This window comes from Brachyistius frenatus, unplaced genomic scaffold, assembly GCF_029030835.1.
Source record: "Brachyistius frenatus isolate BFR_SWC_R1_liver_20210118 unplaced genomic scaffold, ASM2903083v1 Contig_98, whole genome shotgun sequence".
In the NCBI taxonomy this organism is placed as follows: domain Eukaryota; kingdom Metazoa; phylum Chordata; class Actinopteri; family Embiotocidae; genus Brachyistius; species Brachyistius frenatus.
The window spans coordinates 1,346,008-1,370,964 of NW_027210697.1; the positions used below are offsets into that span (position 1 = coordinate 1,346,008).

At 42.6% G+C, this 24,957-nt stretch overlaps 1 protein-coding gene across 4 annotated transcripts in view; it reads right to left on the reverse strand.

Annotated features, from left to right (window-relative positions):
• The window catches only part of ephb2b (eph receptor B2b), a 126,330-nt gene that overhangs the window by 65,492 nt on the left and 35,881 nt on the right, over positions 1-24,957 (reverse strand). For all 4 annotated transcript variants that reach the window (XM_069711228.1, XM_069711226.1, XM_069711227.1 and 1 more), the window contains exons 2-3: positions 14,264-14,343; positions 4,135-4,819 (exon numbers count right to left, since the gene is read on the reverse strand). In XM_069711228.1, the coding sequence (XP_069567329.1) occupies positions 4,135-4,819; positions 14,264-14,343 (765 nt within the window). The remainder of the gene's footprint in view (positions 1-4,134; positions 4,820-14,263; positions 14,344-24,957) is intronic.

Consider the following 24,957-nt stretch of genomic DNA (forward strand, 5'->3'; position numbering starts at 1 on the left):
GACCTCACCAGTAGTCTAACATTAAGAGGGCTTTGTCCATTAAACTAGGGCTGGCTATTGCAACTGATTTTCCAAATCGGTTTAATTCCAATTCGCAAGTCCCCGATTCGATATGGATATTCAGTTACAATACCAATTTTGCTTGAGTATGAAAGTTTCAAATGATGCAACAGCGGGACTGTGGGAGTTATGGATGTAATCATTTATTTTGGACTCAATACTTTACTGGCTTGGATTTACTCGATCTTTGTTGACTTAACCAGACCCTGTAATCGTCTGTTTGTTCGGTGGTGGTCTGACAAAGCAGTTTACTGAACCTGCTGGGGTGATTCTATCTTGAAATGGTTCATTTCAATTGAATCACAAGAAGCGTAGCTTTCCACAGACATCTCACACTGGTATACACGGGAACTTTAGTACTGTAGACGAGTACGTTCGATGCCATTAAAAACTCCCACTGCGCGCGAGTGAGCCGTCTGAACGTTGCGTGGCTAAAAGATGAATCTCCGGATTTATGAATCTATATCGTATTATTCAAATGAAGATCGATTTAAATCGGAAAAAGTCTATTTTTAAACCCGGCCCTACATTACACAGTACATCTAAACGTTGGAACAGTGTGGCTGTCTGAGTGTTATCTTTAAGTAGATTCACTAAGGATTTAACATTATGAACAGGAATCGGTTCGGCAGGTGTGAAGTAGAATGTAGGAACATTACAGTAAAATGTTACTACCAGTGATAAAACTCTTCAAAATGCAAAATTTATCTTACAATAAAATTTCTCTCACTTCTTTCTACTCTCTAAAACTCCTCTCAGGCAGCTGAATAGGTTTTGCCATCAAAACGATGTTTCACACCTTTATTTCCACTTCACATGAGTGCAGGTGTATATGGAAGATGTAACAGTTGCACATTTATATCCACCGTCACGCTGTGCAGCGTTATCTGTTGACTCTTCTCCCTACAAATCTGGGCCACCAGGCCACATAAACGCCGCTGCTTGTTTCATGACGCTTTTCTTTTTCTCCCTAAATACAGTCGCGAGCATAAAAACACCAGCGAGACGTGAGTGGAGTGGTTGTTATCGTTGCGACAGATCGTCTCCGTGTGAATCTTCGCTGCTCAATAACACGAGCCACGCTCCCACAGTCGAGACCCTTGAACTCACAATGGCATGGGGTTAGATGATCAGATTACACTGAAAAAACACACATGGGCATTGTTAAGGGAGTTTGCAATTCCACCCGTGAACATGGCTCTCATTGTGAGCCTCACTGAAGAGAATGCTTTTCTTTCTGGAGTGAAGCAGCAAGGGCAAACAGGACCTCATGTGTCTGTGTGGTGCGCCATCTCCTCAAGACTCTGAGGGGAAATCAGATCTCTCTCTTCAGGGCCGTCTGTGCTGAAAGGCACCGGTGTGGTTCCTTTTAGTCCATGCACTTCTCAGAGAGGAAACTTAATCTCACTCGTAAGACAATTGTGGAGAAAAAAAAAAGACCACGGCAATTTGACGTGAGCACCCTCTTCGACTGTCAATATTTTGACATACCATGACAGCGTAATTATTTGCCGGGATCCCTGCCAAGGGTTTAATTGTTACAAGTGTAATTACACGTTTAGTTAAGGAGATGTTGGAGCAAAGCATGGGTTGCATTATTAATATTACAGTACAAATAGTGCCTTTCATCTTGGTGGCTTTATGGCGTCTCTGCGGCTCCATAATCCAGCCATGAAAGAGGATATTTTACAAAACCCTCCGAGAGAACCTCTCACAAATCAATTCATTACCCCATAACATCGGCAGACAAGGAAGCATCTTTCATAGATCAATTCATTATCCAACTTCGGGCAGCTGAGAGGCGGTGGCTGACCACAGTTTCGAGCAACCGTATCAGCTTTCGGTGTTTAGGAAGATGACTGCAGAGCAGACGAACTGGTGTCAGCCCTTCCTTCAAAAGAGGGCTTCTGAACAATGGAGGGACCACAGAATGATATCATTTTATTCTATAATGGCTTTATTTTGGTCTATTTTGGTCAAATACACACTTTCCAAGTGTTTGTGTGGAGGCTCATAACTATTGTATGGAGCCATAAAATCCATCTGCATGCGTCGCATTTTGCTGCACTCCACAGCGGCACTCACAGATAATGCATTCCTCTCATAAAGCTTTAATATTTCCGCCACTGGATCACATGATCGGGACCGAGAGAACGGTCACATGTGCGCAGCAGGTGCTTCTGTCAGATTCAGTGTGGTAGCACTCAGATCAGCTACTGCAGTGGAGCTGATTAGGAGGAGAGCATGTGATCGGTGAAGCTCTCGTGGACGAATAAAGCCAGCGCACAGAGAGAAAGGAGGAAAATTAACAGGAGGGCGAGATTTTTTTTTCCCCCCGACAAAAAGTCTCGTGCCCAGCTGCGAGGATATGAAATGGATCAACATGCTTTTCCTGAGCGGACGACGTTCAATTGTATAATCCCATTTAGCACAAAAAAACAACAAAAAAAAGCACCGTGACTGAGGACACCCCTGAGATGTTCCAATCCACCACATGCAGTGAATTACATGTAGGTCAGGAAACAAGCAGATTTGTGTAATTATGCAGACGTGTGGATTTAGAGGAGCATGCTGCACCGGCGCAGCCATGTTTCACGTGCTTCTTATCGGCCTGCGTCCCGTACGGAGAAGATGCTCGCCCGTCCTCGTTAGTAGTCATTGAACGGGCGCTGGCAAGTGTTTGTGAGGCGGCACCCATCACTGTTCCCCTCCCAGCGCACAGACACTGGGGGAGGGGGGGGGGATGTGCTGTAATTACAGGCGCACATAAGAGAGGCAGAAACACACCGATCTAAAAACGCAGGTGGGTGGTTTGCAGCGCCGGGCTCGATCAGCACGGCTCCGGGCCGCGGGCTGCACGCTGACACGCTGTCACGCTGTTCCAAGCGATCGAGATCTCTGAAGCACGCTGACCAAATACCACCTGCCAGAGTGCGGATGGGGCACGGCACAGGTAAATGTTGGGTACATTGATGTTTTGAAAAGGCAAATCGATTTGTCTGTGAGGGATTCCAATTGATAGGAAAATGCAGGCAATTTTGAAAAATATCCTCTTTGTCCTGCTCAATAGGAGGAGGCTTTCTACCAACAAAAGACTGAATTTTGAAGATTTAAAATCGTTGCTCTTATTTTTCTTTGAATTTCTGGGAAGCGTGGGTCCTCTTCAACGTGCAGAGAGCTGCTTCTCCGTGAGGAAAAGCTGAAATGTTTTACATCATTTTTACTTTGAAAAGGCAAAAAAAAAAAAAAAAAAAAAAGATTCTATACATGCTGTACAAAGACAATCAATGTGCATTTATTGCAGTTCTTTAAGTCAAAATAAAGGGATTCTCATCTTTGGAGGCTCGACTGTAGATATGCTGCGAGGTTTGGTTTACTTGTATGGACTATAACTATAAGTTATTGTAACTTATATTTGGATACTGCTGCTCCTTTCCCTGTATAAACCTGTGTATGTTGATCTGTTGCTGCTGACATATGCTCGAACTACTCTCCGTGAGTTTTTGAAGTTGTGTGTACGGACTTGGTAAGCTGCAAATGAATCGCCTATCTTGGGATCTATGAAGTTGTCTGCATCTGAATCTGAAGGTCCAGAGGGGAAAACTAGAAAACAATTTGTTTCCGGTCAGTACTTAAAAACAAACACCTGTGATGAACAACTCCCATCCTTTTATGCCAGTTTGAAAGGTCTAATATATTCTGCAGTCGCAAGGCGGCTGTGTATTTTCAGATCAAACCAGACTAAGAATTGCATTTCACATTAATATCTGTTTATCCATTGGAGGATAACAAAGGCAGCAGATAATAATATTTCTTATGGAGACGTGATGATGGCTTCAGCTGTGTAATCTTGGCAGAGAATGTATACCTTTCATCATATCTTCGATACATGACCATGATGCTAGCTTAAACCATCAATTGAAATGGAAGGAATAGATTAAAGTGGGGGGGGGGGGTGCACTACCTGACATATCCGCTGCATGGACGGTACGCCTTTAGTGGTTGGATTACTGTGTTATGATGGATTCATTCGGCTTAGGAGATATGATGAAACACAATAAAAGCAAATCATACCTCGACAAACGGTCCCATTTTCCACAGCTTCGTTCCCGGATTTGCACATGCAGCGCCCGATCGGTACCATCCACTCTCCGTCCCCGTTGCAGTACAGCTTAATGGGCACATCCACCTCCTCCGCGTTGGGGATGCAAACGCCCCTTGCAGCCACCAGGGAGGTGCTCTCGGCTCCCGACAGCGTCTCCTGGAACATCGCCCCGTTGGTGATGATACGGGCGCACTTCCGGTAGAAGACGCGAACGGCGATGAGCGACATGCAGCCGCCGTAGTCCTGGAAGGCCAAGTAGAAACCGTGTCGTGACACGGGGCCGAAGCTCCGGACCTCGGTGTTGATCTTCATCACCCTGCCCCCGAGGTCCACCTGGGAGAAGCTCTCATCTGCCGCGATGGTGTCGACCTTGATCCAGGGGTTCTCCATCCAAGCCGGTGAGGTCCTGGTGGCTGAGTCGGAGTCCGATTCGTAGTAATAAAGGTTAAAGGTCTCTTTACAGGAGCCCGGTACGTTCGGGATGCTACTGCAGTCCCTCACGGAGAACTTCATCTCCACGTGGATCCGCTGTGCACCGCGACGCCGGATGTATTTTGTCCGTACCCAGTTGTTCTGATTGTTGTCGAAAACATTGCAGACTTGGTACGTCCGGATGGTGTTCATGTTTTCATCATAACCGCTCACCTCCTCCCACTGTCGAGCAGAAACACACACACAAATAAGTGAGTTAACATTTTGTTTCCCATTTGTCTACTTTGAAAAGAAGTTTGATTTGAATAAAGAAACTTGTGAAAAAAAAAATTACTGGATAATTCAAGCACATATTTAGCCTGATTCTCTCAATTAAATGCAATTCTTCTGTGAAGCAGTAAACGGCCTGCATGTTTCCTATTAATATAAACTGTCATAAAGTCCCGCTGATACCTATTTCCCAGCAGTAACCAGAATGTTTTCATGTGCTTTTTATAATAACTTTGATTACTGGGAGTAATCAACTTACAGCAATGTTTTGATTAAATTGATTACATGGTGAGAGGAAACATAATATCTCCAATTAAAGGAACAAATGAGAAGCAGCCTTTCCAGCATGTCATTCCATTTCTAATATGTTAGCACGGCTACACACAGGAAACTTATTATAAACCTTACTGAACTTTATGACAATTAACGCAATCAAGAAAATAAAGTTGCTTTTAAAACAATAATAGAAGCTTTTTTTTTTAGTCTAGTGAAAAAGGGTGCAGTAAGGTTCACTACATGCCGGGGCTGTTGTTGTTGTTTTTGTTCAATCTATGACACCAGCTACTAATTCATTGTTAAAACGCAAGCGTAGGACGTATTTGAGTCGTCTGTTATCTGGCGCTTCGTACCATGCCTTCTTTTGACAGGTAACGCCAGCAGAAACATGCCGGCACTAAGAAGGCACAGGAGACTCCTTCGCTTTTTTAGCATTAATCTGCTTGTTTGTTTGTTTGTTGTTTCTATATATCTGTTTGAGTTGAAGTATAGAAGCTACGAAGGGTGAAATACAGTATTCAAGGAAAAATGAATTTGCATTTTGAGATGTTGAAGTAAAAAAAAAAAAAAAATCCTTTTGCTCCAAAGAGTTGCTCCTTTCTGTCCCCTCGGAGAGGAAATCATTTACATACTGTGCCGCTTTAAGAGAAAACCGGAGACGTGACATTAAGTTACTCGAACACAGCTAAAAGGCTTCTGCTTTATGTGATAGAGTGTCCTACTTGTTTTTTTGTTTTTTTTTTTATTGTATTTTAATAGGACACATTCATAGCGCATGCTGTAATGGATTATTGACATTGCAGTGAAAGCTGCTTTCACTACAATGAAGCACTGAGGAAACATGACATAAATTTTCCACAATCAAAGTCACACTAAACTGACATAATCACATTACACAGGTAACCACATAAAAAAATAATCAACGGACAAATTTCACTGGAGGTTTTTTGGGTATTCTGTTCTGCTTCAAAGTCCACATATTGCACAGCAATTTGAGTACTCGCCCTGGCTACACAGAGTCCAGATGCAACCTCCGCGGTTTTCCTGCCCCCTTTGCTACGGATCAAACCAGCTTTAAACACCACGCTCTCTAACCACCACACAGGTCACGACCTTAACCTCAGCATCACAGCCAAGAAAAAAAAAAAAAAATTCTGTTCTCACCCCCCGGATCCATCGGCTGCACCCTCTACCGCTTCGACCGCTCCGCGTCCCCCCTTCACTCTTCACTTCACAGCTGATATAATTTCTCAAATTAGTGCCCACTTAGCGAGGATTTTTGACAGATTTTGACGGGTTGGGAGAAGAAAGTCACCCCTCTCATTAGAAATCCACGTTCTATCAAACACTTTGACTAATTAGAACAAGCTTTAGTTCTTAATTCCCATGTCCTAATTAATCAGTGCTGGTGTGATGCTTGGCTTGACCCAAACCATCAGAAAAAGCCAATCGAAACCGAAAAGTCGGATTTTCTGCCAAAATGAATACCAATAATGTGAGATGAAAAGATTGAATGCAGCAGAACAATACATAAACTTGTTTATTAGAATCGTAACTGGGCCCTTCTTCCACAAAGTCTGCATATTGTACTTCAAAAATATTGTGTTTTAGTTGGAGTTTTATGGTAAACAAAGATGTGTACATAAACCAACTTGCATAATATTGGATGATTTTTCTTTGACAATTAGTAGAATCCAACAAATGTTATTTACAATCGATACCTACTTCTGAACTTCAGTAAATAAACACCTAAATCATTCTGATGCGTGATCTAGCATTGAATGCAAGTGGAAATCTGCTGCTCCGTCACCACAAACGAAGTCTGTCTGGTAGCTGTACGCTCATAAAACTAAAGCAGTTGTGAAGGCTTGGCTGCATATGCTGCAGGTTCTTAGCGGTATCACTAGAGGAGAAATCTGTCTTTTGCCCACGACTGCCAGACATCATCATCGCAGGTCATGAGCAGCCATTGACCTTCCCACTTGTTGAGGAGCAGTGTGGAGGCTGTGGGCCAATTAAACGAGAGCGGAAGGCCTGCATTTAGTGAGCGCAGAGCGTCGGACAATCAGGGCTCAATAAAAATGAATGTGGAGACAGGTGGGGGTTGCTGCTAATGAGGGATGCAGACAGGAGAAACTCCAGGAGAAAGTGTTGGCGGCGAGGTGGGGGGAGGGGCCGAGTCCGACAAAAAAAAAAAAGACCCCAAACAAAATGTGTTTTGATGAAGGGCCCCTTTTTGTCCTGTCATGGCCTCTTTGCCCCGCTTTCATCACAGCCAGTGAAGGGAAGCAAATGGGGCATAATAAGAGCCTAACGATCAAGCGCGGAGTGTGAAATTTGAAGAAACGTCTTCATTTTCACAGCTTTTCCCCCTGGCTTTTTACCGAGAGTGCTGTAAAAAGGGTGGTCATGTGTTTTAAGTACAGCAGGTGGAGGTAACACTGCTGGTGGATGTCAAGATAGATCAGCTGGAGGAAAGAGCTGCCCTCAGATGACAATGGGGGGGGGGGAATAAAATCCACCTTATTGTACTGAGATCCTGTTACATTTGGCAAAATGTTTTTTCTAGTTCTCTCTGTGAAAGTCAACAGCCATGGGGTTGAGTGAAATGAATAGTGCTTTACTATAACGTGAAATAAATAACTGTGTAAGACTTGAATCATCAAATATATTCATTAATAGCCAAAGGCAAAACAAATATTATCCTTTGCATTTGCAAAAGTTTTTGGGTAATTCTTTGAAAAATAGATTAGATTACCACTTCAAGGTAAACAACCAGAAAATGTTTTTTCATGCTACACATGTTTCCTTCCTCAGAGAAACACACTCTTATGATGAAAAAAACCCAACGGGGTGAAACAGAAGGCTCCAAACAAAAGCACACTGTTTGATGTTTTAATTGCTCTCGTTTGGGTCCTGAGTCTAACAATCCTCGGTCCAGTGATTCAGGCAAATAATAAACACTGTTTACTTGAACCTGCTAGATGTCACTCATTTTCTGTTCCAAACAAACAGTAGGATTCACCTGTATGGGATATTTTAATGACTCAAGTAAACAAGCAGCTTTAATTTGCATTATTATTATTATTACTTGCATTTGATCTTTGACAAAATGGAAACTCGTAAACTTGCACCTCTTTTTGAGAAACAGAAGGAGCCACATCCAGCGAGTAGAGGGGATGGGGAGCAACGATTCACCTCTTGGTGAATCCAACTGCATTTGCGCCACAGTTCAAGTCATTTGTGCTGCATATTTTCCTAAAGACAACTCAGAACATCACGGTAGACCTCATGTGTTGACAGTCTGACTCTAGGGGACGAATTCAAAGTGCACAACCCAGTAAACGTCAAAGGAAACCTGCAGCATGTTTTTGATTGCATTCCTGACGTTATGTGCCTCCTTCAGTCTTCACTGATGTTCTACCCCCTCTCGAAACATGAATGTCACTTGAAGAACCTCGCCTGGCTCATTACTTCATTGCCGTAGATTATCTGATGCATTCCAAGGTGCTCTATTCTCATTATTGTGCAGCGCTTTGTTCTTGCGTGATTCGTGATTGCATAAAAAAAAAAAAAAATATTAAAGTCAAAGAACACAATGCTTTACATTGTCCTCTGAATCTGTCTGATAAGAGTGAACACCTGCTGTTTAGATAAAGCATGTTAGGTTACAGTAACATGCACATGTCCTTGTACTGCTCTCAGAACAGATTTCTGAACCTTTATTTTCCTGCCAGTTGTTGTCAGGCCAAAAATGCTTTGTCAACAAAACTACTAACAGGTCCACCGACTGAAATTTAAATGATCCCAGAGAGACCAAATCCCCTTCATAGAAAACCCATCTGAAGTGAATACAGACTGTGATAGCTGGACTACGGCAGGACTAGTAGAGACCATTATATGTCAGCTGCTCCTCTCTTCCTCTGAAGCTATGTGAGGCGCTACAGTTCAATGCCGCTCAGTGAGAACGAGCTTCACAATCAATATCTCTTGTGCCATTCGAGGAGAGAAAAAGAAAAGTTCAGCTGACCTGCAATCCATACGTCTCCATAAAAGTAGGTCTCTGCTTTATCTGTAACGCCATGCGGAACGCTCTGACAAGGCTGAATTATGGAGTGGAGTTATAACTACAGCTGAGCCGGGGCCCCGACGACAGCTCTTTGCTCCATCCACTAGATGAAACAAGGAAATAAGTCCCAGATCTCTTACCTTACCTCTTTGGACCTTTTTTTTTTTTTTTTTTTTTTTTTAGCAACGAATTTCAAACTCCACAATAATTATGCTTTACTCCTAATTTGCGTTTAGATCCTGTCCATTTAACTGAGCCCAAGGACGTGCAGGTCATGTATTTCTATTAACCTTAAAGGGATTAACAAGAGACACATTGACACGAAAGCAACGACTTCCATCAGCTAGTCTAACATGAAAACAACTGGAAACCTTCAGAATGGCCCAAAGCTCATATCTACTTTCAAGGACGGCTACCAAGGAATTTAGCAGAAAGCCACATTGCTGTTGATATGTCTCATCTGGTGATATGAATTTACTCTTAAAATGCATTCAAAGCGAAACTAACACGATCAAGTTGTCAGGATTCTCAATTTTCTTGTGCATCTGCGCGACCAGGAAAACCGACACGCAGACGGTCAACAAGTTTGTTGGCTGCAAAAAAAGTTGACCACAAATCCTCCTCTTCCTGGACGCCGTCGTCAAGAGCCAGTCAGATTTCTGATAAATAGCTCCGCCTGGCAAGCACAAGTTGAAGACTTGTTGACGATCATTACAATCATTCAAAGCTGCGTGAGTGACCGTAAAACTGTTATTTAGTGGATTAGACGAAGAATCGACCTCAAAAACAAAGACCTGCATCCATCACTGCACCCGTCAACAAGGTATGCTGTAATTTAAAAAGTTGTTTTACAGCTTTTATATGCTATTCGTGCCTTTTCTTTGATCAAAAACAGGTCAGTGAAAAATGTCATAGCATTAAACACAGGATGTATAAATACATACGCCAGACAGATGAACCATAAACGGTCAGGATGAAGTGACACATCAGTCAAGCAGCGATGTGAACGCACTGTCAGAACACTCAAACATTTCATGTTTTCATTGTTTTGACATAACATGAACCGTGTATTTATCACATCTTGTCATTGGAGTGTTTGAATTAACCTGAACTAGCTTCAGAGTCTGGGGCCCTATTACATATCACCGCTCTATCACTGACAGAAGTAAATAAATTATTCACACACAAGCAGAGGGAGAGAGAGCGAGAGAGACCCGATGGAAAACTCCCGCGGCACAGCCGCCCCATTTGCAGTTGTGGGAAATCTGTCAGAGCACGAGTGCCTTCCCTAGAGGGACAGAGGACAAATGACACCCACTCTCTGCATTCAATTACTACCAGAGAGAGAGGCCATGGGAGCCAAATCCTGCAGGAGACCGGGCTTCACAGAGCCGAGAGACTCACCCACACACAGACTTAAGTAGAACTGTCTGCTGCAGTCAACTTCAATTACCACTGTCCACTACTAATGCGCAACATGTGAAACCAGCAGAACAATTCCATCTTTTTAGCTTCATTTCAACAAAGTAACATGTGGATTATGTTTACATATTTCCCTGCATATAAGTCCCTGAAATATGATTTCACGAGACTTTAATTTCGAATCGCAGCAAGTCGGTGGTCACTCTAAACTCCGGTGACCCCGTGTTCAGCAAATTACTCGCGAAGAAAAAGGAAGGTTACGATGCCTTGTTGGTTTGCCACACATGTCCGCGATTATACGTAAACAACCACAAGCATATTCAGAAGGAATTCTCATATAATATGCGGCATCTTTGATGAATCACAAGGGACTGATTTCTCTTTCGAAAGTCTGCTTTGTGTTGTGCCCCTAAGTGACACTGTACATACATACATACATATCCTGCTGCGCCACCACATCATGACACGTCCATAATGATAGCCTAACCCACAGACACCACCTCATTATGTTCCCTGCCTCGGTTTCCCTTCCACGGTAGCTGTGTGTGCTTCCTGCGGCCGCGAAGTCTGTTTCTAAATGGCTGCTGTTGTCAGTACTTCAGCGGAGCGATGAACGGGTCAGGAGGTTCTGACCTGACGTTCACATGTCTCTCAGCTCCACTTGAGAGGAAAACACTGACCACTTTAAAAAAAAACAAAAAAAAAAAACACCCTCCACCCCTTCCGCCAGCCAGCCATACATTTTGCAACGTGTCACTTAGCAGATTTTGAATGGGTCAAGAGCAGCACTTAGTGACTTGACATCGACTAATGTTAAAGGAGATACACAACTTTGTTGGCAAGAATCATGTAGTTGTTTTGTCCTTTTAAAATATTTTTCTTTTAACGTATTCTAAAGTCAATTTAAGCCAAACCAAAATGTTAATAATACATTAATATATATTCGTGTTGTTATTGGGTGCTCTGTGTATGTTTATTTCGTCATTTATTTGGAGCTCCACTGGCGTCCACCCCAGCGACTGCTAGTCTTCCTGGCGTCCTCTGTGCGCGTGCATATGTTGGACACGTCTTCACAAAGTTGCCCAGAGACGCACATGTATGTGACAGCCCAACTACTGACTGGACCAGTTTTCCTGTGTGGGTGGAGAAAGTTATGAGATACGCGAGTTTTATTGCCAGAATCCGAGAACGTTAGTCAGAGGACGGTACACTTCCGAACAGCTCCGGGCTAAATCCTCGGTTCGGTAAATATCAAATCCATTCTCTGTGGTTTTCGCATTACTCTGAATAATAATGAGGATGTCTTGTTTGTCTGGCTCAGGGACAACATACGTTTGACTGTCATTTCACTTAATTAAAAAGGGAGCCTACCTGGCTACGCACAGAGTGTCATAAAACTTGATTTATACATGCTTGACTGTATTACTATTTCATACAAATCACATCCAAAAACCCACGGCAGGACGATGAGTTTATAGCTGCAGTTATAAGGAACTTCTTATGATAATGATTTGACAGGCATTATTCCAGTATCCTGTGAAATAAGAGCGGAATAACACCAACTGCCATAACATTTCGGACTTAGTGTCACACTGTTAGTTGTTTGCGTTTCCATTGTGCCGCCACGTATCACATGCCGAGTTAGGATATATTTCATGAAGCTCTACAGAGTAGTGAAAGCCAACTGCTGGTGCAGCGCTCCGCTGGATGTTACTGATCCACCGGCTAAGCCCATGAAGCCATGCATATATGTGTGTAAGACAATAGCTTCTGTAAAGCACCTCTTGCTGTTATACTGAGAGGGAGAGCGAGCTCTGTTTCCCCACCTGTTGCCCCGGGCCACGAGGGACAAGCTATCTCCATCGCCCTCGCTCTTCGCTTTCCAACGGATCGGGGCTTTCGTCAAGCTCAGCCACATCATCGTAAAACTTCAGTGCCCACGCTGATAAGGCCAACCTATACCTGTCTAAATCCGAGGGCTTAAGGACTTTACATTTCACTGCGCTCAAATAGTGGGACATATCATGGCTGCATATGGGCGTTTTTTTTTTTTTTTTTTTTCACAAGGAGCACGGAATCATCTGAAGTCTGGGGCAGAAAATAAATGCAGACAAATTCAAAATTCCTCGAACTGAAAGCCTTTCAGGAAAATTAAATGTGAAGGTATTTGATTTGGAAAGGAAAACAACCTCAGAATCAGGCAGTGTACCACATGTTACTGGAACACAGATGATCCTTGAAGAGCTTAGAGGTCTTTAGTTTTTTTGTTGAGAATCTAATTTCACCTCACTTTGGCCAGAGTGAACATTTTAACGGCACAAAAAAGTTTGCGAACGCTGACCTTTCCATGTTTCTTTGTGCTGGTCTAAAGTTTCCACTTGATATTAAATCCGATTTTTTTTTTGTTGTTGTTGTTTTTTTGTGACATTTAACATTTTGCAAAGATGAAAGGAAGATGTGATGTAAATTGTCTTTGGAGTGTACCTTAGCTGGCTCTGTGCAGATTGAATCCAGAGCTGGCAAGAGAAAAGGAAACCGAGCGCCTTTGTGCTTTCGGTATTGATTGCAGAAACGAGCGGTGAGGAGACAATGTGCCCTCAGGTTGGGAGAGATGGAGTTGTCCTACATTTTTTGCTGAACAGCTTTGAAGTTGTATCATGGAATTGTTGAAGGCCAGCTCTCTATTTTTTTTTTTTTTTTTTTTGTGCAAAAAAAGACAGCATGATGGAGCATAATTCAAACCATCTTTAATACAAACCACAGAAGCATAAATAATTGAATAAAAACGGCAGTGGTTTTTTGAAATGCACCAGCAAATAAGCCTACAACATTTTTTTTCTCTCTTTTGGTCCCGTTGTAAGAAGTTTAAATCTTGTGGTGGAGAAAAAAAGTAAAGGAGACTGAGACTCTGCTTTTGGCTGCTTTAAGTGGGCCTGGCTCGCATGTGGCTGGGAGGAACCAGTGCCTGGCAAAGCATGTGGAAATACTGTGCATCAAACACCAACAAAGGCCCTTATAACACATTGCTTCCAGTCTGGCATGAGAACACACATATTTAGCTTTGAGTTTATGATTCCTCATTTATAATGTGTTTGTGTTGAACCAGAAAGTTCAGATGAGGCTAAAATGAGCAAAATCTGGGAAAAGAAATTGTGGAAAAAAACAGTTAAAGTGAAAATGGGGCTAATGAATATTCAAATGTAGAGGTTAAAAATGGATGAATCTACAACACGAAAAGAGTTTTCTTCTTCAAACTTCTACGCGTGTGTGGAGTTTATAGAGGATCAAAAAAATGCATTGTTAAATTCAAGCGGTTTCTTTTGCGAGGAGGAATGATCAGCTCGCTCTGGGGAGCGGGCTGGCTCGCTGATTGATCTTTGACCTTAGAGTGAAAAACCAAAACACAGGGTGAGTTAGCATGGGGGACGGAGCACATTTACACATTAACCGCACTTTTACAATGAACAAAGAGAAGGCCTCCCCACACCTCATCTTTGTCATAAAAAAAAAAAAAAAAAAAAAAAAAATGGCCTCAAATGACTTGAAAATATATCATTACTGAAATAATAATTGAATTAAGCTTCCTTTGTCAGAGGCAGAATGTAGTGAAAGTGGAGCGGGTCACTTACGCTGTTGTCACTCGACCCTGACACAGGGTACACCGTCCAGCCGAGCTCCGCCGTGGCCGTGGTGGAGTCCATGAGTGTCTCTGTGGACAGACGGAAGGAGAGATGGCGGTCAGATAAACTCCTCACAGTATTAATACGGTGCTGTGGTTGAAGAGAAACTGCTTCAGTACTGCAAACATTTTGAAAAGGCAGAACATAAAAGTCATTTTATAACATGTCTATGTAATGCCTGCCGAGTATTACAAAAGGCTTCTCAGCTGGTTCCAAAACTTTTAGCTGATCGATTGATTTGCAGAAAATCAGTCAGACACACTTGATAATTGATTAACCATTCCTGAATAATGGTTTTCCAATTAAATGTATAATAACACTTTAAAATGAATATCGAGTTGAGTTTTTTTTTTTTTTTTTTTTTTTTTTACTGCCTGTTAGACAAAACTAGTAATTAAAATGTGACTTTGGGGTCTGGAAGTTTTAAAGGGATGTTTTTGTTTTGTTATATTTTTTTTCACAATGCCATTTTAGAGCTTAAAAATAATTGAAAAAGATAATAGTTGATTAAAAAACTGAACTGTATTTAGATACGGAAAAGCTACCAGTTTGATGAACTTTGCTTTCACAGCAGGTCAGACGCATCCCGGTCAGCAGAACTATGTCATCGCCCCTATGACTCTGTGGGGAAAACAACAGGCTGGAAAAGCAAATCTCCATGTTGCGGAGAGGAGGGGCCACCCAATACGCCGTGGATTAGCCGGTGGAAAGAAACACCTCTGGTAATTGGGGTCAAAGAGAATAGACCTCCTGTCTGTCATGAGGTCCTCCGTGGCACACATTCCACCAGCTTGGCCCAACTGTCCTTCATATGCTTACTGAGCCATTCCTACTGTCACCTTCTTTTGCCCCTCTCTTCTTTTTTTTTTTTTTTTTTTTCCACCCACAACGTCCTCTCAGCTCTGCTCCTCTCTGCATGTGACTCAGGGAAGGTCTAATGAATTTCTCCTGCTGATTAGGCCTGTGCCAGCCTTGTACTCCGGTGCTGAGCTGCAGCAGATGGAGAGACCATTCATCAGGTTCAAGGCGTCAGCTGCAACTCCAAAATGCCACAGAGGGATTTAGAAACCCCCTCGACAAACACGGCTACTAAGCTTAACATAAGTCAGAGGCAGCGACGGGAGACAACTGCGAGCCGAGGCTTTTCATTAATACTGTGATATGGACTGACTATGGATTGGTGCTAATAGAGTGGGTTAATTAAAAAGTAGGTCCATAAAATCAGATAAAAAGTTCTATTTACAAGAAATGACTGAAGGAAAATCAAAGACGGAGGATATGAAGTTGTCTCAGGGCTGCGTTTGAAGCTCTCTGTACCAGCTTGCAGGATATTTGAGAGAATTCCTGTCGTTTCGTAACTCTGGATCTCCTCTGATTTATATTCCAGCTAAAAGCCACTGCTTTATAATTAACAGGCTCCACACGCATTTTGCTTTATTTCAGGGCCTTGTGCTGACTTTCAACACCTCGCCAGACATAATACTAGATTTCACTTCTTATTCAGTTATCACAAAGCCCGAATCGTATAATTAGGAAGATGAGACTGCAATTGAGCAGCTATTGATAACCTTGTGTGTGATTCGGTGCCGAGCAGTCGGCATGGGTGTTAGGCAGTGAAATGGTAATTATCCCCGGTAATGATAACGATAATTAGCGGAGGAGTAAAGTGAGAATAATGAACCCCCTCTGTGGTGGTTTGGGGGGGGAGGGGAGGGGGGGGGACCAGGGAGCAAATTTGCCCCAAGAATGTTGACACAAAGTGGGTGATACTCCATCCCCAAACCTTCTTTCTCTTTTGCTATCTGTAGCCACACAATCCCTCTGATTCTCTTTCTCTTCTGATCCGCTCTCCTGCTCCTCAGTAATCCTCCCTTCGCACTCCTTCCCTTCCTTCTCCTCTCTTTCATGCTGCGTCTCTCCTGCTATCGGTGGCCCACACGCTGGACAAGTAGCATCCCACCCCGAAAGACTGATCACTTTTCTTCCTCCTGCTGTCTACACTTCAGTCCTGGCAGGCAAACTGATTCATTACCTCCCGTGGAGCAGAGCGGCGCATAGCTCACTACTGTCAGCCGCCGCCTCGTTCCCAGCCCGAACCCCCAGCCGTGGAGGAGCACGGCTGCTCAGCAAGACACGCTGGCTATTAATCAGTAGGAGGACGTGCTACAGAGGCTCTCTGAATGCAACCAGGGGAATCGCTTGTTGTTTTTTTTTCTTCCACAAAGGCACTTGTTTACAATACGAGCGTTTGAATTTTGCCACTCACGGGAACTGCGGCGATGTCTCCTGAGAACAAAGTGTGTGTTGACATCAAGTTTCTACTGGTCCATCTGGTAGACACATCTACTACACTCGCGGGTCGGGCGCAATCAGTACTATGTACCGTGAATAAAGAGATGCAGGCCTGAGAGGACTGTCAACAGACCAATAAAGAAATGTGGTCACAAAGAAATAAATATTCTTCAGGCACTCTCGGGCAGAGCAAGGAGAAAAGTTATATTAAATGTCTTTAATTAGTTGGGTAATGTGATGATTTAAAATGCCTCGCAGACCTCACAGGATCTACAACGGGGCTCGGAGAGAAAAAAAACTGATTAACGACACACGGTACTCGACACACACATTACAATGTAAGTCTAGACTTCCTGTCTGTCAACCAGATCAATTAAGGCACATATCAATCAGGGTATATCAGTTCGAGGCTGCTGTTATAAACCGTTACACTGGACTAAATAAAGACGGTTCATAATTTGCTGTGCTGACAGGTGATGATTTTTGGCAACTTCGAGAGCAATCTAAGGTGGACTCGTCACGTGAAACTCATTCAGCGCTCTGCTTGTGTTTTCTTCTTGTATTTGGACGACTTGGAAGTCTTTTGCATTTTCGGTCTTGGCAACTTTTTCCAACTTGTAGCTTCATCTTTGGACCCATTATATCCACTTTTTTTTTTTTTTAATGAGAAACAGACTTTAAAAAGAATAAAGAAAATATCTATATCTTCTACTTACTTAGGGGTGTGTAGTCAACCATTTTTTTTTTTTTTTTGCCTTGCTCCAAATTTTTTGGTTAACTTTATATTTTCAAGACAACCATGTCACTCTAACTGTGCATGGTTTCCTCTTTCAGAAGGCCAATCATTGACCGGCCTCCTCGTTCCAAAACAACCTTCAATATTGTAATATATTCCATAAAACTGAAAACTACAATGTTCACTCTTTTACAACAATTATTCTTTAAGATCTAAGTGCTTGCAGAATGAAGTGTAAAGCCTGGGGCTGTGCTGCTGTGTAATGTTTGGCTAGAACAGCCGATTGTGTTGTCACACACGTCGAGTGCTCTGAGGTCTGATGACAAAGTCCCAGCTCTCAATTCCCCACTTAAAACCAGGAGGGTCTTTGCATTATTTGTGTAGCAGTGGAGTGATACATAAAAGTGATTTAACCGTTTGCGCTCATGGGAAAGGCCGCCTCCGTGTTTGCGGTCAAAGACAGCAACAATAGTTCATTGTCTCCACGTACAAAGGAGAGTTTTCAAATATGAAACTTTAATGGGCAAACCGATCATATATCTGAAATTACAGAGAATATTAATAATATGACAGTAAATAATTAAAGCTTGGATGTCTGTTTTTTTTTGGTTTTTTTTAAACCTGATACCCTCGACTGTGGAAGAGGCGGGGGGAGGGAGGGGGACTATGAATATGCAATGAGACATCGGAGTCTAAGAAAAGCCTCCTCGGCTGAGAGTGCTTCCTCCAACACTTCCTGAGACTAAGGAGAGAGTTTAGTGCTGATCTGAGAGAGAGCTCTCAAGTCAGAGGCTGTCTGAAGTGACAGGCGGGGGAGCGGAGAGAGAGGGGAGGGGGGGGGGGTACTATAACAACACTCTTCTTCTCTAAGAGGGGTCAGTGCTGCATCTCAGCTTTCTAAAGAAAGCAGCAGCATTTTCAATGAGGGATACAGAGAAGAGCTGTTCACAGAAAAGACATTTCAGCTCGAACGACCACGGCGAGCAAAAAGATAAACATTCGGGAACATGCAAATGCGCACAAAAGACTCTGGACTGAAAGTTATCTGAAGCCATTGTGTTCGAGCACTAACTAATGAGAGCAGTACACAATATCAACATGCTGTGTTGCATTTCAGATCGCTTGCTGTGTGTAAAATCTATTCATTCATTCTCTTTCTCTGCACAAAGGACGTTATTTGTGAGTCTATTATTTCCTTTTTTTTTTTCTTTTTCCAGCCCGTTTCTCAACATTTGCAGATAGTTTACGATGATGGCTGACCACTCATGATTTGGCCAAAGGGCAGAGATATCAGCGTCTGACAGATGGATGTCCAATTAGCGGCAGGAGATAGACAGAAGTCTGACTGATGGATGTCTCTACCGCCACGGGTAATCCAAGTAAACTCGCGCACCTCGCAGGCAAAGCAACAAGTGCAGCTTTTCACAGAAACAAATATTTCTTCGATTTCAAACGCAGCATCCACACTTTACAGTGAGCTTTTTTTCCCCAGCATAAAGAACTTGATTTGACAAATTGCCTTGCAACTTATTGCATCACTGTTAAAGGAAAAAACACTGCATATAAACGACTTCGACAGGGCAGCTTAAACCAGAATCAAAGAGACTACCAATTTTCTAACAAACCAGCCTATATTTAGACCCTACGGTTTAATGAGGGTATTTTGAAGAAGCAATTGACCTCCAAAACAGCGTGAAGCAGTTTCGAGGCATGACTTCTTTTTATCTTTCTCGCCAGCGGAACTGTAGCCTCTGCTGTCGATGGAACAAAATCCTGCAACATTCAATTTAACATCGACATAAACCACATATGGTGCTTTCCGTAGCTGTGATAATGTCAGCTAACGGAGCTAAAAAAGCAGCTAAACATTCTCCCCATAAAAGCCGTGCTGTGTAAAGTTCAGTTTAACCACTGCTGAGGGGCGCATGAGCATTTACTGGTATTTCACTGAACACCTGAAACCACAGGATTCGATGGCAAATGTGGGAAGATTGTGCAACGCACTGCAGTTGCAGAGTAACACGAGCAAGCTGTTCATTGTGCTAAAAACAGAATCCTATATGGTGGACCCGGCACGGAAATCTGCCCAGATTAAGGGGAAAGGCAATGATATACCCCTGAGGGAGGCAGTGTAAGCGCACAGACGTGATTCATAGGTTTAATGATGGACAGGGCTACCGTATAGCCTGTTGGAAATAATAACAGTCTGTTTCATTTAGAGGGAAGAAGTGGATAGAGCCCCTGGTCCAGAGCAACTCAGCTCAACTTATCTGTCAGCGCAAGCCGGGTCCATTAAGGTACAGTCGAGCTCCCACCACTGTCACATAACAGCTTATCCCTGTGTGTTAAATGAATTCTTAATCCCACTTTTACAATGAAAAAGCCTTTGTGGACCATGTGGCATTGACCCAAACCCCAGAAGTACGGCATTTTTTTTCACCCCCTTTTCTTGTGCCAAAGGCAGACTCGGTATCCAGGTGTGTCGTTGGTGAGACTTCACATCAGGCAAATTTATGTGGTGTGGAGGTTACCACCGGGTCCTGAAAAGGCAGGTTTGGAGTGGGGACGAAGATGATGTAGGTGTTTCGGGGAGCAATGAGGTAGGGCTCAAAGTTCAGGCCCACCTCATCAAGGCTGTGTTTTCCAAGGCAAAGAAAGATGAGTGAGGAAGCGGGCTAGTTGATTTTGGCCGAGCACCATACAGTGTGAAATATAGTACTACCCACACAAACACGGACACACAGAAAGTAGAGCGCTCTCAAGGCACTAACTGTTGACAGAAGGATACAGCATGGCGTTCCCAGGGGCCTCGAGCAGGATGTACGACAGTAATCCCTACACAGCCGAGCTGTGTTATCAGTCAGTGTAACTTAACTTGTCAGCGAAGCCGAGGGGCAGTAGCTAAAAACAAATGGAAGAGACGCAAAAACTACGACTTGATGTATGACTGAAGGGACGGTCAGGTCCTCTAACAGGACACAAGCTGCCTTTACTTCAGATCTCTGGGCTTTCTTTTATGTTTCTGATGATGGAATTCAGTTTAATGTTATTTGTTGTCCAATAACCAGATGCTATATGGGTTGTTGCATCTTCCACCATACACTGTCTTTATTTAGGAATGTTCATTTGCAGAGCACTGGGTTGAAAAGATACTATTCTTAGTATTATTAAAATGTAAATCTTCTACTACTTACTCAAGGTAAGCAAAGAAAATAGCATTAAAAAGGAACAAAGATACTTTGTATATCTTATAGTCCAAATTTACAACAATGATTATGAAATAAAATTTTATTCTGCATGCTACATTTGAAAAAACTGGAGGTTATACTATATTTACGGACAAGATATTTCAGTATTCGCAGCAGCAGAGTTTCTTTATGAATGGAGAGAGTACTGGCGTAACAGAATGTGTTACACGGTTTTTATGTTTCCTGGTCACTGAGTGTCCTTCGTTAGTTTATGGTCTGTTTCAGAGGTAGTCAGCACTTCCAGTCTTGGGACGGTTAGTTAAAATTAGGAATGAGCTTTTTAACCAAAAACACTCTTCAAGATTTGATATTCGTTGGGAACTATTATTCAAAGGACACCTCCCCTTCCCAAGAGAGAGACCCATTCCCGCCGTAAACTCGGGCTCATCGATGCTATTAAACTTCAAAAACTCTCGCCTTGGACAAAGCTGACGAGGGCGTTTGATTGCTGTGCACGTCTAAAATCAAACTGACTCCATCTCGTGTCAAAGCTAGCCATTGATCGTTGGTTTGTGGATCTGCTCGGTACGGCCGTGGCAGAATGTGCTCGCTTTACCTGGCAGCACTTGCGCTGAAGCTCGTGCTATTTGTTTGAAGGATTTCCACACAGAACGTTTTTACTACTGTTGTTGTCTTTTCCTGTTTCTCCTGCTTGTACAGTCTCATCTAATCTCACAGTGTCACACGTATTTTACTGGCTGGTGGTAGTAACACCTTCTTCTTCTTCTGCAACTTCTCCTGTTTAAGGGCAGTTGGCAAACAGCTTTTGGGTGCATTACCGCCACCTTCTGGTAGTGGTAATGCGTCACTAGTGACAGGAATGTTTGTTTTATGATAAAAAAAATTTAAAAAAAATGACATGAGAACGACTTATTTTAATGATTTAATGACTGTTCAAAATGTATCCCTAGTTACAATAACTAACTGAACTAGCAGTAACTAGTCAAGTGTTGGAAAAGCATCGGGTGTTTTTGCTATTAGCGACACCTGTAGGTGTATCATTAGTGTAGTCTCGCCATTAAATACTTCAGTTCTGAGTGACACCATATTTCATGGCAGAGAGACATCAATCTAAGCAATAAATTGTGAGCGGGAACGGTCACCTGGCCAATCATGAGCTGTGTGAAAGAAACCTGGCTAATAACACAGGCTCGAGGATTTATAAGCACGCTTTCCATATTTCCCAAATCGCTGACAACCTCGACGAGACCTGTTGAACACATCAGTGCATTCGAAATTTTGCAGCGGAAAATTGTGTAAAAGTGGGTCCCACATTTTTATAAGCAGCAGCTGAGGAGAACATGTGTATGACTCAAAAAAGAGGCCGTACAAGTGACATTCATCCACCCATCCAATCATTTTAAGTGTTGCACGAGCACTCTGATGGAAAGTGATTTGTGCCTCCCTGTCTAACTTTGCTGCAGGTATTTTAACTGCACTCATCGAGGAACATCAAAGTGACAGCTTTTCATATACCACTACTAATTGACTTGATGGAAATAATCATCACAAGCCTCCCACGTCTTGCCTACAAGCCATTAGCCAAAAGAAGATGATTAAAAAATGTACTAGGCTCATGCAAGAACATGCAGGAATCCTTTATTTCACAAATGTGTGGTCCTAGACTTCACGAGGGATTTCATTCTCTCTCTCTCTCTCTCTCTCTCTCTCTCTCTCTCTCTCTCTGCCACCTTTTTCTCTTTCCTAGAGGCCTCTGTAGGAGCCGTACGACCGTGATACGCTTGTATTAGTCCAAAACACGCCATGTTCCCCCCCAGCTGAAAATATACTCAAATGAAAGTGTGGCAGCAAAGGGACCAATTTCCCCTCCTAATTTGGCCTACATAAGATGATGCCTGTGGTAGTCGGGAGAGCAGCTATCTCCATGCCAACCACTTTGATTGGCAGCCTTGGTAAAATCGTGGGGTAGCAGAGGAGGTGGGTGACACCAGCTGAAAAATGTGAAGGAGATGCGATAACATGGAAACACCCCAAACATTCAACTTAGGGTTGAAAACGAGGTGCGTGTAAGTGTACGCACGCACCGGCGTTCATGCAAATTTGCGTGAAAGATAGCAACCTCTGTTTGTTGTGGCAGCTTCTCCTTGTTTACAAAAGGATAAAAGAATTCCACCACATGTTATGAGCCTGGCCAAGTCATTAAAGTCTGACAAACAAATCTAGTTTACGGCCAGTTCGATATCCTTTTAAAGAGCCTTTCATCTTCTGGAAGATCCTTTAAAACTAGTTGTAAATTCCTGTGCAGAGGCTCTGGGTCCTTATCATTTCAGGTTTGGTGATAAGGTTCAACTTTTATGGTTCAGAGCTGCATTTTAGCCAAAGTCCAATAAAAGTCGCAGAACAAGACATCAATCAGTGTCTAAGTCGGTGTGTAAATCCCTACCTGTTAACTGATATCAACAAGACCTAAAAAATAAAAAATAAAATCCCCAAACACACAGGGCTCGTGTTGGTATGAAGGGTCCAGTAAGTGAAAAGTGGGAGGTTTATATTCAAACATGTGATGTTTTTGGCAACAACCAGCTTTAAACAGAGACATGTATCACGGGCTGTATGTCCCAACAAATAAATAGTAATAAAGACACCAAACAAGGTCCTACAGCACTGCGATGTCCCACGACTGCCTGCTTGTCCGAGAACTATTACTAAACATGATGCATTAAATCACAGATAACAAAGGTAAAAATATCCCCCGCCCAAAACAGAAACGCACTGTTATTTGTATCCTCAAACAGAAACCCTATTATCAACCAAGTATGAACTTCTGTGTTATGAAACTGTTAAAGCAACGCGTTCAGAAAAAAAAAAAAAAAAAAACGTTTAGTGTGTCTGTGCTGAAACCTGCAGTGCGGAGGTTTTGTCTCCCCCTTCTGCCAGTGAAATAAATTGTTTTGCGCCTCATAACCGCCACAAAAATTACTTCACGGTTAGATTTCGATCCATTTGTCGCAATGACATTTTGAAAGTCGAGAAGTACTGCAGGATTTAGTTACTTTATCCCCGTTCAAGTTGGCATTGGGCTAAACCAGAAGTGGGAAGACGCTTGCTCTGCCCACACAGCGTGCTCAGTATCATCTAGCCATCATGAGGATGTCACGTCACACGCCAGATGTAAATACACAGAGATTTATCTGGCTGTGATAGACTTGAGCTATCCATTTGGCAACGGCTTTAATAACAAGACGTTCATTTATATGTAAAGTACGACAGATTTATAACAGTGAACCAATCTCATAATTTTAGCTTCTTAACTTAACTATTTGAGGCAAACTTACACGTTTAGCTGTATTAAGCCCTCTCAAGCTTGAATTTCATTTGCTCTATTTGAAGCACATTAAGACGCGTCAAAGATTTACCAACACCCCACTGATGCAAATGACGACTGACAAATTCGTTTTGCATGTCATCATATATCAAACAAATCTGTCTCAAAAACACCTTGCATGCCAGGCGTTCTTCTTTTTTTTTTTTTTTTTTTTTTTTTTGCTGCACATTTAGTTTCTGGGTCAAGTACTCGGGGAGGGAGAAAAAGATGCCGAGACTTCCTTGTGTTTAATGATAAATGTGACTCATCTGTAGCTGAAAATGTTTCACGAAATCTAAATAAATGAGTCGTTTTTTTCGTGCTGCAAGACCTTCTGTATTTGTTTCCGGCTACGTTTTGATTACAAGTAATCAAAGATGCAAACAAGGAACCAACAGCGTACGTGTGAAGAGATTTTCTTCTGAAATAATCAGTTTTCAGGAAATCAAGCTGTAATAAATTCCGCAGCTACGACACCATCAGAGTCTGAAAACACAGGAAAATGTTTCATTAACTTCAGGAATACATCCGTTTTCTGTTCCTATCTTTTGACAGCTCGTGCATTGTATACTAATAAATGAGCAAGGGCACTGGTTTTTGGTTGAAGCAGTGACCTTGCTGTGGATCTACATGCATTCATTCACATAAACACAGCCATGCTATGACAAATCCCTTTTCAAACACGATCGGCATCACCGTCAGATGAAGATTAAAACATTGATTTACTGACGGCAACTTTAACATGTTTGTCTGTTTTATGGATGTTATATTGCAAAAAAAAATAAAAATAGCACTGGTGCAGTGCTCTGCCATTTCGGCAGAATACAATAATACACAATAATGATCATACATCTTTTTTCTTAATGTTAACGGATGAAATCAAAAGCTGGCATGCAACTGTCATGAATTTCAAGCACATCCGTGAGAGCCGCCAGCAACTCTACGCTCCTTCATGTGAGAGGAGAATATGTGGAATGTGTTGTGTTAAATGAAACTGGCGTCACGTTTGATTGGCAGGGCCTCCACGAAGAGACGTTGTGCA